The sequence below is a fragment of the Diplotaxodon limnothrissa genome, linkage group LG16 (assembly GCF_057381915.1).
Source record: "Diplotaxodon limnothrissa isolate DT_005_m linkage group LG16, D_limnothrissa_male_GT1.1, whole genome shotgun sequence".
Classification (NCBI taxonomy): Eukaryota; Metazoa; Chordata; class Actinopteri; order Cichliformes; family Cichlidae; genus Diplotaxodon; species Diplotaxodon limnothrissa.
In genome coordinates, this window is record NC_140611.1 from 16,683,366 (window position 1) to 16,699,023 (window position 15,658).

Below are 15,658 nucleotides of genomic sequence, written 5' to 3' on the forward strand. Positions count from 1 at the left end.
AAGGGATAACATTTTTGCGGGGTTGTGCGCCTGAGGGCAGTGATATAATGAAAATTAAGAAGCGACTGTAACAGTGCCGTCACAGTTTCGTAGAAACACGGCCCATCGCAGTCACTTTGAAAATGTCCTCATTTATTTAAAACAATATTACTAAATATTGAAACAGAGTTAATTATCGTAAACGAAATGTTTCTATATTGAGCAGCTGTGCACACCTTATTTTTAAGCCGTTTTTGCTAATAGCTTTACACTTCTCAAACTGTGCGCCAAGCGCAATAACGAGGTATTTTATTGCTTTAGAATAATCTTCTGCTGCAATTAGTTTGTCATATATTGTCATTACAAGTCTATTAAAACATCAAGTCATTATTTGGGCATCCCCGGGCTGGGGAATTAGAATAAAACTATCTTTGCCACACGGGTCCCATTTAGATTAATGGAAAAATATGTAAAACATTTCGTTTTAATTTTCTTCTGACAGTGTTTTGCATACATGCATTTTCTCCGCCTGCGCTGTCCCTCATTATTTATGAAAGCAATCTCGACCAACACATTACCGGGCTATGAAATACTGCTTGCAGCCTAATTGATTCCCGTCACAATTTTGTGAGGTTATAATCGTGTTAATTGTAATTTAATCTCTCTGGGAATACCGGAGAGATGTATTTAAATACAACAGTCGAGCGAGCTGGGAAGATTTTATCAGTTCCACACATAATAGAAATGTCATGTAGAATTACACAGGCAGACAGGGATGCATTCCTCTAATCTACAGAGATGTCACCTACATCGTTCACTTTGCCTGCCCCCCATTTCCAAATGTTACGGAATTGGAAAGTCGTCTAAGTAAGTGCAAAGATACCAGGAAAGGGGGGGGGGGGATTAAGAAATACCCAATAATAACAAGATCATTGGGCGGAAGGTAAACATGATATTATATGTGGCTCATTAACCTTCAGAGGGTGTTGTGCTCTTTTTTTTTTTTTTTTCAAAACATAAAGTGACCAAATCATTTCCTGATCAGCCACAGACGAGCTGCCCTTTTTGCTTTGTCGCTGCATGATGCCATGTGCTGCTTCCTCTGCTCTGAAATCTGCCTTCCTGTCTGTGGGGACACCTGTTGGCACAGAGCAACTTGGAAAAGCCAGCTTGTCTCATCAGACTGGTCGCGCTGTCATTGCTGGACTCTCATTCTACTGCGCTCTAAACAGTTATTTTATTAATGGCGGCAATGCTACAAAAAAACTAACTAAAACTTGACTAATCAAAATAATCAATGTATGTATTTAAAGTATACTAAATATTTCATCCATCTGCATACTTTCACATTAAAAGCAAGGTGTGTTTGCTGAATACATAAGATAAAGTATACAGATGGAGGGAATATTTAAGACTCAGCATTATATAAAGTGGGGACTGACGCTGTCTAGACAGTCAATCATTTTATTCATTTGCTTTATCTTTATTTCTGCAACTTTTTAAAAAATTCTCACTCAGATCAAAAATGCATCAATAACAAAACACCTAAAAGTTTAAAAAGTTAAAGTAAAGTACTTCAAAGTTTGATGAAAGTCTCCACTGAGTGATTTTGAAACAAAGTTACACCATAATCAAAGCTCATAATGCAACCCAGAGGTAAAAGAACTCATCTCTTTTAATTACTACAGTTTTTGTCACAAGGATGAGCATAAAGATGCCCGAGATCTGTTCTGAATGGAATGACCTACAAAGCCTCGCAAAATAACTCTACCTAAGTAATATTTTGAGGAGGAGGTTTATTTAGCGGAAGTCAAACAGCAGCAGTGTTTTCCACCAAATTCAGGGTATAATTTGGCTGACAACAAACAAACAAACAAACACACACACACACACACACACACACACACACACACACACAAGCTGAAGGGGTGGGGAAAAAAATTATGTGGCCAAATGCCAAAGAGACAGCTTACTGTTAGGGTCTTTGGCTGGACCCAGGAGTGGCTTCGATCTTTTTGTCTGGGCCTGGCCTGGCACAGACACCAACCCTGCCCCAGACACAATAGATCATACAGTAAGAGATAGAGATAGAGAAAGAGAGATGGAGAGAGAGAGGGAGAGACAGAAAGTGGATGAGGTGGGGTAGAGGAGGTATGGCGCCTTTCATTACCATGGTCACCAATGGCACTATTAACCATTCAACACCCCCCCAATTATCCTCCTATCCACAGTCAGAGAGAGACAAAGCCCCAGTCCTGGTCTGCTGGAGCAACATGGCCACTAATCTGTCTCATTCTAACATCACACCCACTTCACTGTCTGTGCAAGTCAGACACGGACAAGCACTTCACAAAGCCCCTTTATGCTTCTGTTTGTGATGAGACAAACTTCTCTGCCTCGCTCGCTAACGAGTTCATCTTTATGTTTCGCTGTTTATAAGATTAAAGTTCCTTAGATGCCAATTTAATATCGGATCACCTTAATCTCAAGATAAATGATTCATATAAAGACTACTGCTACCAGCTTGTGTACTTTTTTCGTCGAAGTTAATGGTGAGCCTGACGCCACACGCCTTCTCCATCAACACACAATCAACCACAGGCTCACAGCTGTCACAGAGAGAGCTGCATGCCATTACTAAGGAGAATGATACCAAAAAAAAAGCTAAATTGTGAGTTTATTTGCTTCCATCTGGGTTTTTCTTTTCTTTTCTTTTTTTTAAAAAGCAAGCAGGACTTTGATGTTTGTGAGTCAGACCCTGCGCAGGGGGCTGAGGCCTGACTTGAAGTCTGGGGCCCAATGAATAGATCCACAACAGTGGCTTGTTGTGTTTGTTTACCCTTTTGCCCAGCTGCCTGGACCGTGGAGATGGGAGAGCATTTATCATGACCTAGGAGAAAGAGGAGGCATGGTCACACACACAGACACACACACACAGACACACACACACACACTGCAGAGCATGCCAAGAAAGCTGCAAGGGCAATAGTCCTTGTAAGTGAGTTTTAAGAGGCAAATACTGTCGACACATGATAGTTGCAGAGTTGGTATTGCTGAAAACAATGTGAATTGGACCTCAGCAGCAAAATTAACAACAGTTTTGTTTTGTTTTTTAAAAGGGAAAAAAGCTACATAAATCAACCTTAATAAAACCAAAAATCACAAATGAAATCCACAGTTTCCACACTGCATTTTTGTGAAGCAATGAGACGATGGCTGAAAAGTTTTTGAAATGTCACTTTAGCCACGAGATCAGCAGCCTTTCCAGTTTCCTTTGACCTCCACGTCCCAGATTAGTCGTGTGGTTCCTGCCATTTCTTCTCACCAGTTGTGTTATTTCCTTGGCACCGCGGCAGAGAGTGTTATTATGTTCTGAGCCTGCTTCAGCGAGGGCATGTCTATCATGCTGCCGAGGAAGGTGAACGCACCCTGAACAGGTTTGCAACACAAGGGAGAACACAGAGAGAAACATAAGATCAGACGTGCCCAATAAAACGCATTTGATCCTGATTTGCATGACGAATGCTCGGAATGTCTGCCGTACAATATAACCCTCAAGTGTTATTTAAACTGACAGTTAGCAGCAGACATATTAGTCAAAACAAAAAATCTGCAGAAAAAAAACCCTTTAGTCAAAATTGTTGTCAGTGGCTGGAGGTAAAGATTATGAAAGGCAAGCACCTGTCACATTGTAAGACAAAGGGACAAATCCTGCTCACCATTCAAACCATTACGTACGCACTCCCCTCTCACACACAGAAAGACACGTACACATGCATACACAGCAGAGGGATGGGTAAGATATGAATCCCTCGGGCGATGCTTAGTAGGAGCAGCCCTGGCAGTGAGAGAGGTGTAGGCAGATTGTGTATTACCTCAGCAGATAGACCACAGAGCTCAGCACACAGGATCCAACCATGCACTAAATTAGGAACAATAATATTGTACACTTAATTGGCCCAGCTCCCCCCACCCCTCCACCCTCCTATGTTGTCTCTGAGAGTCACCCAGGGGTGTACAGTACGTATTCTCTGGAACTACAGAGGTGTGTATCACAAAAATTGTGTATCACAAAAGATCGGTCTGAGTGATAGAGCAGAGAAAGACCTCGGACCTGTCAACAGACAGTCGACACAGATATTTTACTGTCCTGGACACGACCATTTAAGGGGGAGGGATCACTTGAAATACTCTTACATCATTTATAAAAAAGGTTTTCAGTCAGTGCATCTTCTGAATGATTCACAAAAAAATATTACTGTATAAAAGAATAAAAATGGAATTCAATTGTCGCTGCAGCTTGAATACAATTGCTAAAAAAATCGATTAAGAGCCAATACTAACAAACTGATAACCAAAAAGAATATACAGAGTCACATTTTGGGTTAAAAAAAAATTGACATTTAAGGCAAATGACACACCCATCTATGGAGCTGATGAATTATAACAAATTAATAAGATCACCTTCACACTTACATTTTATCAGCTACGAGAAAAAATGTTAAGACATTTTAGACCAAAACACTGCCATCACAGAGAAACTCCACTGACTTTTCAAAGTCTGAAAAAAAATGCAGTTTTACTTTTCTCAAAGGATGTTAACATTACCTTTCCCTCCTTCTGATGTTGGTCAAAAGCAGCAATGAGCTCTTTGGCCCACTGGACCCTCTCCTTGCTGGGGGAGAACTCTTCTTGCACAGCTTGGACCTGCCCTGGGTGGATAACCTGCTTACCTACGGAGAAACACACACACAAAAAGAAAATTAACTGTGCTAATTATAACAGCGGGGTTTCAGTGCCTTCAAACGAAACCAAAAAAAAGAAGAAGAAGAAGAATGTGTTCTAAAAACAATGCTTTTACTTGTTGATATAGAAGTAATACAATTCGTGCACGACTAAAACCAGATAAACTGCTTATTTTCATGTGAACTGCTGCACAAAGATGATAGAAAAAGAAAAGCAGGCTGAGAATTAGGAAGGACTGAGGCCGAGAGGCAATGAGAGAGGAGAAGCAAGAGAGGATTGTATAAGTTTCAGAATGACGATAGTCAGGAAGCTGAACGGGGCCAGACGATGCTATGCATTATGACAGATAAAACGTGTCTCCGCTCTGCTTGCAGCCCTGCTGTTAAGCAGAAATGTCACTAAATGCTTAGTAAGACTTCATTATGTGACAGAAGTCATCTAAAAAAAACACACTTACTGATGAAGGAACAGTTTGTGAAAGAACAGTTTGTGGGCATACACAGGTAAGTAAATCACTGGAAATTGACAAGGAAAAACAAGGCTAAATAAGACAGTGCAATGTATATGAAGTGTTAATTTTATAACCACAGTGAAACAGTTAATAATCCAATGTCTGAATTGACACGTATCATTTTTCTATATTTAATTTTAGGATGCCATATGATCAGCAACCCTGCCTTCACAATGACACTGATCTTAAACAGAATCCCAACATGGATTTTCCGGCTCCATCTGCCACAATCCCCCCACCTTCCCGCTCCCACTTCCTCTCACTTAAATGTGGATGAACGGCACAGACATAATCCCATGTACATTTGCAGATCAAACTTGTAGTGATAAGTTAAGGTTATGAAACGTCTGGGTGAGAACGGCGGCTCTGAGGCAGCCAGCAGGAACTCGACACTTTAGGGCTTAGCACTGTCGCCAACAACAAATCCTTCAAGGTGGCTGAGCGGGCGGGCGTGCTGCACGGGCTAAAAAAAAAAGAAGAAAAAAAAAAGGGGGGGGGGGGGGAATTCGGCCCAGGAGAGAGGAGGAAAGGCAAGGAGGGGAGACGAGGCGAGAGAGAGAAACCCTCTCTTCATCCTGCTCCACTCACCCTGGTTAACCCTAGACAAACCCGCAGCGCTCGCACAATCAACACGCCATCGTTAAAGGCTCGAACAATTACTTATGAGCCCACATAATTCATAAACCGCCATTTGTAATAAATAGACACCTTTTAGGAAAGTGTGCATATGACAAAATATGTTCAAAAACCCATTCTGTGTGTTTGTGTGTGTGTGTATTTGCGAACTGCCAGTGACTGCTGATGGGGGTTCAGTGTGTGAAGCAGAGATTGTGACAGCACATTTTCTGTTGAACAAACAGCCCGAGGACTCCCCAGGCCACTCTGGAGTTGTGTATGAATGTGTACTTGTATGTCTGCAGGCTTGTGCATGTGTGCATGTGTTTGCGCATATGCCACTGCAACAGTTAGTCTGATTCATTTCAACATAAAAAAAAAAGGTAGAAAGCAAATATTATGTGATAATTTTTCAGTGGAACATTGTGCCTGTATGTTTAATCAGAAGTGAGAGAGGACGAGTGTGTGTGTGTGTGTGTGTGTGTGTGTGTGTGTACCCTTCTCTGCCACCTGTTTTACTTCTGGGCAGAAGACGGGGGCATGTTTCCACACAGAAAACCACCAGGTTTATAATATGGAAAGAGGGTGTCTATTTGCGTCTGTGTGAGGGTGTGTGTGGTTGTTTAGGACAAGGGGAGAATGACAGAGCGAAGAAGCAGACAAGGGTGACTCAGGTGCCCTCAGTTACAACCCATTGGTTCTCCTAAAATACATCAATCATGCCCTCCAGCCAATCCCGGCCTGCCATGTGGTGCTGGCATCTCATTGGAGGATTGCTATTTAGCAAAGTGCTCTCAAGCGAATGATGGGCAGGGTCCCAGGGATGGAAGTGAAATGTGGTCCCTAAGAGCAGAGAATTTGTGGAACAGTGCTGTTTCTGAGCAGCAAACATTTTCACAGGGATCACTGAGCCTTAACAGGAACCTGATTTATAGCGCATTAAAAAAAAGTGCTAACAAAGTAAAGAGTGAACTGATAAAGAACTCAACGGATGATATTCCTCCCCAACATATATTTGCATAGGAGTTTGGCTTAATTTCTGCTAACCAGTAAACAGCAGCGAGTGTTTAGGTTTGAACAGTGTGTTCCGTGCTCAGCACTAATGGGTGCTGTATGCGGCTTAGTTAGTGCCAAGGTCAATTACTGCACAGGTAGAAGCTTTTGGCTGCACCGCATTATTGCTTAAGCACACTCGGGCCAGTAATAGCTACTAACTAAGATTATACAGAGTGCCCATGGCTTGAAAGCCACTAATCCACTGCTTTAAACAGTTCTGCTCCATATCAAATCAAAAGCATTTATTTCTTCAAATGACCGTTTCTGTTAATTCGTTTTTAAAACGTTTGCTTCATGTAAACCACACTTCAGATTTCTTTTGATTCTCTTTTTGCTTGGAATCACGCCGAGTCCAACAACTAAACAAAAACAGTATATTACACGTCTAATAATGGCATTAATGTGAGGAACCCCTGTACTAAACATAATATACATTCTGAGTAAAATAGCAGCATAATTAAAACAAACAAACAAGAAAAATGTAAAATAAAAATAAAAATAAAAGACACTTGGCTATAGTGCAATATAGAGTAATTCTGAGATAAACACAATCAAAAGAATGCACACAAACATGCTGCACCGGAGAATAGAGGTGGCAAATGAGGTCACCTGGAAGGGTTTCTGTATGAGACAACCAAAACCAAAAAATCAAAAGCAACAAAAGAAGCTCAACTCCAGACTGATTTGTTGATTTTAAGTGCAAGGTAACGTGTGTGTCGAGTAGATGTTCAGAAGAGTGTACAAAGGGATTTACGCTTTTTGTGCCAGTGCTTATTTTTTCTCCATCTTTTCCCAGTGTGATTGGCGACTAATGTCCGATGCTGTTCTGCTAAAATGATCTGAAACTGGGGCAAAAAATAAAAAATCCTAGCCATTACAAATCCATGAAATTCAGTCATGTGTTGCCTTAGTTTATGTGGATCTACACCACACGGGGGGAAAAGCTACATATATTTTGGATTTTAAAATCTAAAAAATGGTACAAAAATATCAAAGAATTATTTGCAGGATTGCAAGAACAGTGCCTGCAAAAACACACTGTGGGAACAGGTTGTCCTGCCTTCTGTGGTCTGTTGCAGGCAGTCTGCAGGGCTACACACACATACACACACAGACACACGCACACACAAAAAGCATGACCTGGCTATAGACACACTATCACACACTAATAACTCCTTTTAATTATACATACTCAAGTGCACACACACCCATTCATACAGGCACAAAAGAAATGTGAGATCTTCATTGCAGTGTGCAATACAAGTATATAAATAACAAATGAAAAGCCAAAGGATGCTCTGTCACCTCCCAGAGTGTTTCATGTAACATTTTAAAGCATTTATCAGCTGGTTCATTCCCCATTCTCATTTGGAGAAAAAAACAAAACAAAAAAAATCCCACATGTAACAGAGGGCAGAGGGAGTGAAAGCTGAACTGCCTGTATGCCGCTTGCAACAGGAAGTTAGGGATGCCCGTTGGCATGCTATATTCAGGAAGATAAATTAAGAGCAACAGATGAGAACAATGTGAAGCAAATGCAGAAATCAGAGGTAAATCACAGTGACAGACATGATGTCTCAAGTCATGACTTGAAGGAACAAGGGCAGATTTCAGATAAAGAAACAAGAAACTTTACCTGTGAAGCCCATGAGAGCGCCTTCTCTGGCCTGCTGCCTCAGCCCCTCCACATCTTTGTAGTCGATGTAGACCAGGTCAATAGCCTGTAGCCCAAAGGCTTTGGCAGTCACAACCACCCTCTGCCTTGCATAAAGGAGCTCTCTGGCATCCTTGGTCCGTGTGGCACCTTATGAAAAAAGTCCAAGGACACATGCACAGTTTGCCAGACAAGATCTCAAAGAGACGCTGTTGATCTGTAAGTAGGTGTAGGTTAGATGAAACTGTGATGGGCGATGAGCAGCAGGTATTACATAAAGTACACTGACACATCCTTTTATGTAATAAAAAATAAATAAATCAAGGTTTATTCTGTCATTTCCGATTCTTGCTGCCAAACAGTCGATTGGGATTATTAACCACTGGTCTCTGTGCTTCATTACCCATTAACTCTGTCCTTTAAAACAAACCTACTCATTGGGTTTAATGATAAGAAACAAAAACCAAAGAATAATCATCTAGACACAATGTCCTTTTTTACTCATGTGACCTGATTCAGTGAATTAGATCTTTGAGTTCCAGCACATTTACATTTATACATTTATCACTTAGGTATCCCACGTCTGTAAATCATCCCTTATTTCGACTGGAAAAAAATGTCTTCCCTTTTCCTGCAGTTCTACAATTGTGTGTTCAAAATTGAGAACATGTGACATGCATTATATTTAAAGACTAGCAACTAAGCTTGTGCATTTTACACAAATTGATCTTCTCTGCCATGAATCCAGGAGGAGAATAAGAGAATTTGGGGTCAGCAGTGTCAGAATGTGAAATAGCTACCTATGCTTGCACAGAAGTCATCAGAGCCAAACACCACGCCATCATGGTGCAGACCAACCTTAGGACCAAGCGAGCGAATTTCCTCACACACCGCCTGGAAAGAACAAACACCAGCCCGATTGAGATGGGTTAAAGTAAAACAGACGAAAACAGGCTAAACTGTAACAAATGCTCCTAATTTTACACTCGTCACCACAAAACTATCCTAATTACTCTTTCTGAAATCTTTAACATAAAGGTAATATAATAACACACATCATTTATCTCTCCCAATTACACTCCAAGCTTTCTTTCCTCAATGACTCATATTATTATACCAGCCCACTAAAGGTGCCACCTGCAGGTATGTAAACAGACACCTGGCTCGCGGCTCTTAAGGAAAAGTTGCATATCAAGCCTCCCTGCTATTTTACACAAGGTTTAATTTGTTAAGACTGAAGCAGTAAAGTTTTTAAAACCTGTAAGGTAATCTTAAATGTTTCCTGTTTTTTTTTATTTAAATGATTAAATGTTTACATTTTTGCATATAACAGAACAGTAGTTTGTGTTAAGAAAACACGAATCACTAACACATCGTGGAGCTGCTTTATTTTACTAAAGGAAAACAAAAAGTTTTTCAAATTATATTTCATTGCTCTTCAAAAAAGATTTGAAAAAAAAAAATCAAACAACAACAACAAAAGCAAAGACTAATGGCTCCAATTATTACGGGGGAAAGTAAAACTTTAAAAAAGAAAGAAACCCTTTTGAATGCGATTGTCTGTGGCGAAGGCTGTGAAACAATATGAACATGTTTCCTGCTTTTGTTGGCCTCCAAATTAATTTCACCACTAGCTGTGCCACAGCGAGTCTTTTTTTCATGCTTGTAACCCTGGGTTCAGTCTGGGCAAAAAAAAAAAAAAAAAAAATTACAGGGTGTTCTCAAGACAGCACACAGAGCCACCCCCTGCCACCAAAACACATATACTTCCAACCACAGCCCCAGAATTAGGCTGAAGAACTAAAAGACAAATCAGAAGAAGCAATGACAGCTGGTTTCTCCCCAAATGCCCCAAACCGTGCCCTCTTTTCTCGTGTAGCTGAAGGTCGTGATGTACTATTACCAAAAAAAAAAAAAAATCACTTTGATGCTATCTGAAATATCATTAAGAACTTTTGCACTGTGACGATATTAAAATGGTTCTAATTAAAAAATGTCAGCATGTCTGAAGAGGACAGTCAGAGAGAGGGACACGCGACGGAGAGGTAGAAAAAAAAAGCCTCAAAAGGCTCGTTTTGAGGGGGACAATCTGAAAGCTTTGAATCCCTTTTATTTTAGACATGTGGAGTTCTCTGCTCACTGATGCAGTCTTTAATCTAAAGTGAACAATGGACAAACAGAAAAATGTCTTACGCATGCAGTTTTTTTTTCCTTTTTTTTTTTTTGTGTGTGGAGGGGGGAGATGTTGTTTGTAATTTACCTTAAAATTGAGCAGGCCCACAGCGGTTTCCACAAAGGTGATGAGGCGAATGGGTTCTGTCAGTGCCCATCCTTTCAAGTGGTGCTGAAACCTGTCAACAAACTAAGCACACGGGGACCATTTCATGCTCGTGCACTCATTAACAAAACCCACTGTTTCTGTGAAGCGAATGCAATAAACTCATTTGCTCTCGCTACCCTGTACAAGATAATACACAGGATATTTGTGCTTATTTGGAGCATTCGATACATGTCTTAACACTTACCATAGGAATATTGAATTTCCATATGTATAATCATCTTAAACCCAGTTACAATTTCTTGGATAATTTGTGCATCTACTCTGCTGCAACCCTCAGTGGACTTATCAGCGCACTATTAGTTAAGCGAATGAGAAAACGCAACAGAAAGAGAAATCTGAGGCACAGAGCGATTGTGTGGTTGTGTGTGTGATTTTAAAAACTGGAAGGAAAAAAAATATTCAGCAGTAACAATTGTAAATGATTTGACACATCTTTCAAAAGTCACTGTGGGATAAGACAGAGAAGGTGGAGAGAAAAAAAAATCTTAATGTGCAAAAACTCACTTTTGATACAAATCTTGACACCTTTATTACTTGCACTGTTCCCATTTCGGTCCTTATTCAGAGGCACATCTATGAGGGTTCAAATAGCGCAGAGAGCAAGCACAGGAGAGCGGCAACAAAAGCAAGTGAAATGAAATATTTTACATTATCACCAGGGTTCCCCCCTTCGTCTGAAGTCTTCTGCTCTACCTTCTTTCAGAGGCTCTGCACAACTGCAGAATGTGCTCCCCCGAGACTGTGTGCACACATGTAAATGTGCACACGCACGCCCCAGCACATGCACACACACTCACACACAGCAAAACCAAAGAAGAAACAAAACACGGAAAAGGGGAGAAGAAACAAGATTTAGGATGTCTTTGAGTGTGTTTTACTGTGACATTATTCTGTTTTGCGTCCCTCCTCCGTGGCAGGGAACAGGGAGACTGGAGCAACAATCAGAGTGTGATGTGACATTTTGGTGAGGCCTTTATCCTGCACGACTCCTGCTAATATGCAAGCTCACCTAAGTAGGCCTTTAAAACCAAGTTTAATTCTTTGAAGACCAAAGCATTCCAATTTTTTCCAACAGACCAGTTCACAGCTAGCCCTGGACTGCCAGTGGGGTAGCCCAAATTCCTAAATCTATCATCTGGAAACACACAAAAGCCCCCTCCGTCAGATATTTCCTTTCAAAGCCAGACAAAAAAAAAAGACAAAAAAGAAGAGAGTGCAAAAGCTCAGAGTAGAAATGTCTACCTCCATGTCCCCCCCACCCTCCCCCCATGCCGTTTTCTTCCTCTTTGACACACTGGGGGGAAAAAAAAGAAAGGACGGTTATAAATAACCTCAGGTACGGTGCTACTATTTTTCTAAACGAAGAGCAAAATAACCCCCACGCTCACACTCACCACTCTTGTTCTCAAAACTGAAAGAGTGGGCCTCCATTGAAGGATTTCAAAAAAATAGGGGCAATTTTAATCATCTCTCCATTCAATCTCAGTTGGATAAATCATATCTGAGAGATTTGCATAAATACAAACCATCAAAGTCTTTTCATCTTCAAAGAGGTTTTCAAGACCCAATAGGCTTTGTACTGTAATCATCTGAGGTCACAACCCTGTGGGAGCAAGGTTGCTATGGCAACATAAAAACTAACGCTGGGGGCTTAGCATAATATCCCCCCCCCCCTCCTTCACAAACACAGGAAGGGGTGCGGGGGTCCGAGAGGGAGTGTGAAAAGAGGGTGTAGATAAACCTATTTCTGTGACAGAGGAAACTAGATAGATATGGCCTGTTGTGGGGAAACCTATCTGATATTACACACGGAGATTACCACCAAAACGCTGCGCCATGCAAACCCTAACAAGGCTGAGTGGACTGTTTGGTTTCCACCAAAGGGAAACAAATGACAGCTCCACGCAGTACCGCCGGCTGAAAAGCCTCCGAGGCTTTCTGATTACATGTTTATGTCCTTCTGCTGTATTCTCCTCCTCAGCTATTATATACTTTAAGGGTCTGATTTACACTGCATACAAGAGGTACTACAGTCCTTGTTCACTGGTACTCAGATGGGTGCAGCAACCATTAGCTATCAATGGCTCTTAAAACTAGGTCCTGTTTAAAATGTTATTCCGCCCAAAAAGGGAAAAAAGAAGTAACGTTAAAAGAAGAAATAACACCTCTTCTCTTCATTCAAAGCCACGCTGCAAACAAGGCCTCTGATAATTTCGCCACCCAATCATGAAAAGAGAAGGAGGGGGAGATAGAGCTAGAGAAAGGAGGCTATAGTGGGACAAGTTTCAATTAATTTTCTTCAAAAGGGGGCCAGATTAAATGTTTCCGGCCAGCTGAAGTGTTCATTTCACAGAGGGGAAGCGGAGAAAGGGATGAGGGGAGGGGACAGGAGGAGGAGCAGAGGAGGAGGAGCGGGACAGGGTGCGATTCTTTTGGTCCCAGTGCACACCAAATAGTGTGGTGGGCAAAGAATGCACACGGCTCCGAAATCTTTGTGAGAATTGTATTCAAACAAAGGAGGGAGTTACGCCTGTTACAGCCCAATAAGGCCTGTCAGTCACACAAGGGCCGGAGGAGAGGAGAAAGACAGAGGAAAAGATTTCCACACAAAGAGAAACAAGCAAGTCCATCTTTTAGCGACAAATCAGTCTGGAGGTTCCTGAGCTAATATCAATAAAAAGGGAGGAAAATAAACAAGTGAGGGGATTTACTGCACTGCCTTACAAGAGTGGAGAAAATCAGACACTTGTTTACAACACAAGGAACATGAATGCGCACACAGACGCACAAAAAAAGTACAAAGCGCTAGAGACTGAAAAAGTTGGGAGGGATGGGATAAAGATAAGACTCAGGGTCCTCATCGAGTGCCACCAAGTTCACTTTGTCTAAGGGTACATATGCACCAACTGATGCAAAAATCATACTGGCAAATAAATCAAATGCTTAAAACAAGCAAGCTACCTACAGGCTTTTTCTCTTAAGGGGTACAGTAACAATATAAAGGGCTAACTTAAGTTTTTGCATTAATATTAAAAAAAACCCACCACATAACATAAACAGACAGTTATCCACAACTTAAAGCTTTCTAAGTTGGCTGAGTCACAGCATAACAACACAAGTGGATTTTTTTTAAAGTAAAAAAAAAAAAGACTTTCTTAAGTGAATAAAAGCAGCCAAGGGAGAAAGGAGCTAGGGGAGAGAATTAGTGAACACCTGTCAGCAATTATACTTGCAAGAAAGAAAGGGCAGCAGGAAATAGACATGTTATAATTAAAGCCACTAGTTAAAAACTTCCTGCTCCTTCCCTCAGACCAAGTATGAGCATAAATGTGTGCGTGTGTGCATGTATGTAATAACACAGAGGCAAAAAGAAAAAAAAAAAGAAGCAGACTAGACATACACCTTCACAACGTGTCGCAGTTGTTTAATCAACTGTAACTGTTCTGAATACATGCAGCTTGATATAGTAGAGACCAAAAAAATGTTACTTTAAAAGCTATATCCCCCACTTTGCATTGCTTGCTTGGGGTACTCAATGCAAAGTGACAGCAAGAAAATCATTTAGACGTAGTTCGAGCACCGTGCCTTTTTTATGAAAATGAAGGCCAGCAAATGATGTTGATGCAAACAGTAAGTAGACTGGGAATAAATCTTGCTTACCCTGGCATGTGACTGGAGCTGATCATACAGGTCTGCATTAATGATGTCAATGTCTGCTGACTTTTTGGGCTTGACTTCTCTACATCTGTTTTCCTGGTCTTGGCCATCTTGGTTTGTTTTCCTGGTATTGGCCCTACCTTTAATCTATAGAAAGCAGAGGTAGGGCCAATACCAGGAAAACATCTAACACTATTGCTTCATATTAGATTTATCAATTCAGTTTAGCGACCTTTTTCAGAGAATCAACCTTTTTAATATCTGGCTTCAGTTTTTGATAGGCAGTGCAGTCGTGGTTAGGCTTTTTTTGCAAGTTTGCACATGCGTAAACATTTGCAACATGCTATATTTAAAGGTGTATAAGAATAAGAGAAAGTAATGAATCTGAAGCATTCTGGTTTGGCTATCGGGTATTACATTTGATTAAATCAGTTCTTAGACACAACAGGACACTGTTCACAGCAGTCCTCCGTGAGTTCACCAGAGGCAGAAGGCACCATTGCGCTCTTACAGAAATGTCATCTGTTTCTTGAGCAGCAGCCAAGAAAAACACTCTGTCTGTCCCTGACAGGGATCGATTCCCTCTTTTACTTGGAAACGGGAAAGCTTGTTATGACTGCTTTGAAGATTCTCGAGGTTTCTTCTTACTTCATGAGTTTGTGCAAGATCACCAGTGCTTTTTAAAAGACTGTCAGAGTTCAAAGAAAGAAATGCAATGGGAACTTTAAGTGCAGCTGTTTTTTTGCTGTTGTTTTTTTATTTATTTACTTTTTCATACATTTTTTATAGGCTCAGAAAAAAACTCAACTTGTGACTTTGAGCCTATTTTGATTTTGAAAAACAACAGTTATTTATACATGACGATGATGATTTTTCACTCACCCATTGCACTTCCTGTGTGTCCTCCACTTTGGGCAACATGATGGCACGAGGGAGAACCTTGGCCTTCAAAATTACCTCCAGGTCCGCCTCAGCCAAGCCACTAGACACCGAGTTCACTCTCACACACTTTTCTGTACGGCCCAGGTCCAATTCCGCTAGCATCCTCGGAATAGTTTCTCTGGCTTCTGTCTGTGAAAGAAACCATGATTTGAATATG

At 41.0% G+C, this 15,658-nt stretch overlaps 1 protein-coding gene across 1 annotated transcript in view; it reads right to left on the reverse strand.

The window, feature by feature from the left end:
- Positions 1 to 2,656: 2,656 nt before the first annotated feature.
- The window catches only part of clybl (citrate lyase beta like), a 67,392-nt gene continuing 54,390 nt past the window's right edge, over positions 2,657 to 15,658 (reverse strand). The window contains exons 3-8 of the mRNA XM_085374570.1: positions 15,442 to 15,630; positions 10,822 to 10,923; positions 9,362 to 9,455; positions 8,544 to 8,711; positions 4,588 to 4,712; positions 2,657 to 3,408 (exon numbers count right to left, since the gene is read on the reverse strand). Coding sequence (XP_085230696.1) covers positions 3,313 to 3,408; positions 4,588 to 4,712; positions 8,544 to 8,711; positions 9,362 to 9,455; positions 10,822 to 10,923; positions 15,442 to 15,630 — 774 coding nt within the window. The 3' untranslated portion in view covers positions 2,657 to 3,312. The remainder of the gene's footprint in view (positions 3,409 to 4,587; positions 4,713 to 8,543; positions 8,712 to 9,361; positions 9,456 to 10,821; positions 10,924 to 15,441; positions 15,631 to 15,658) is intronic.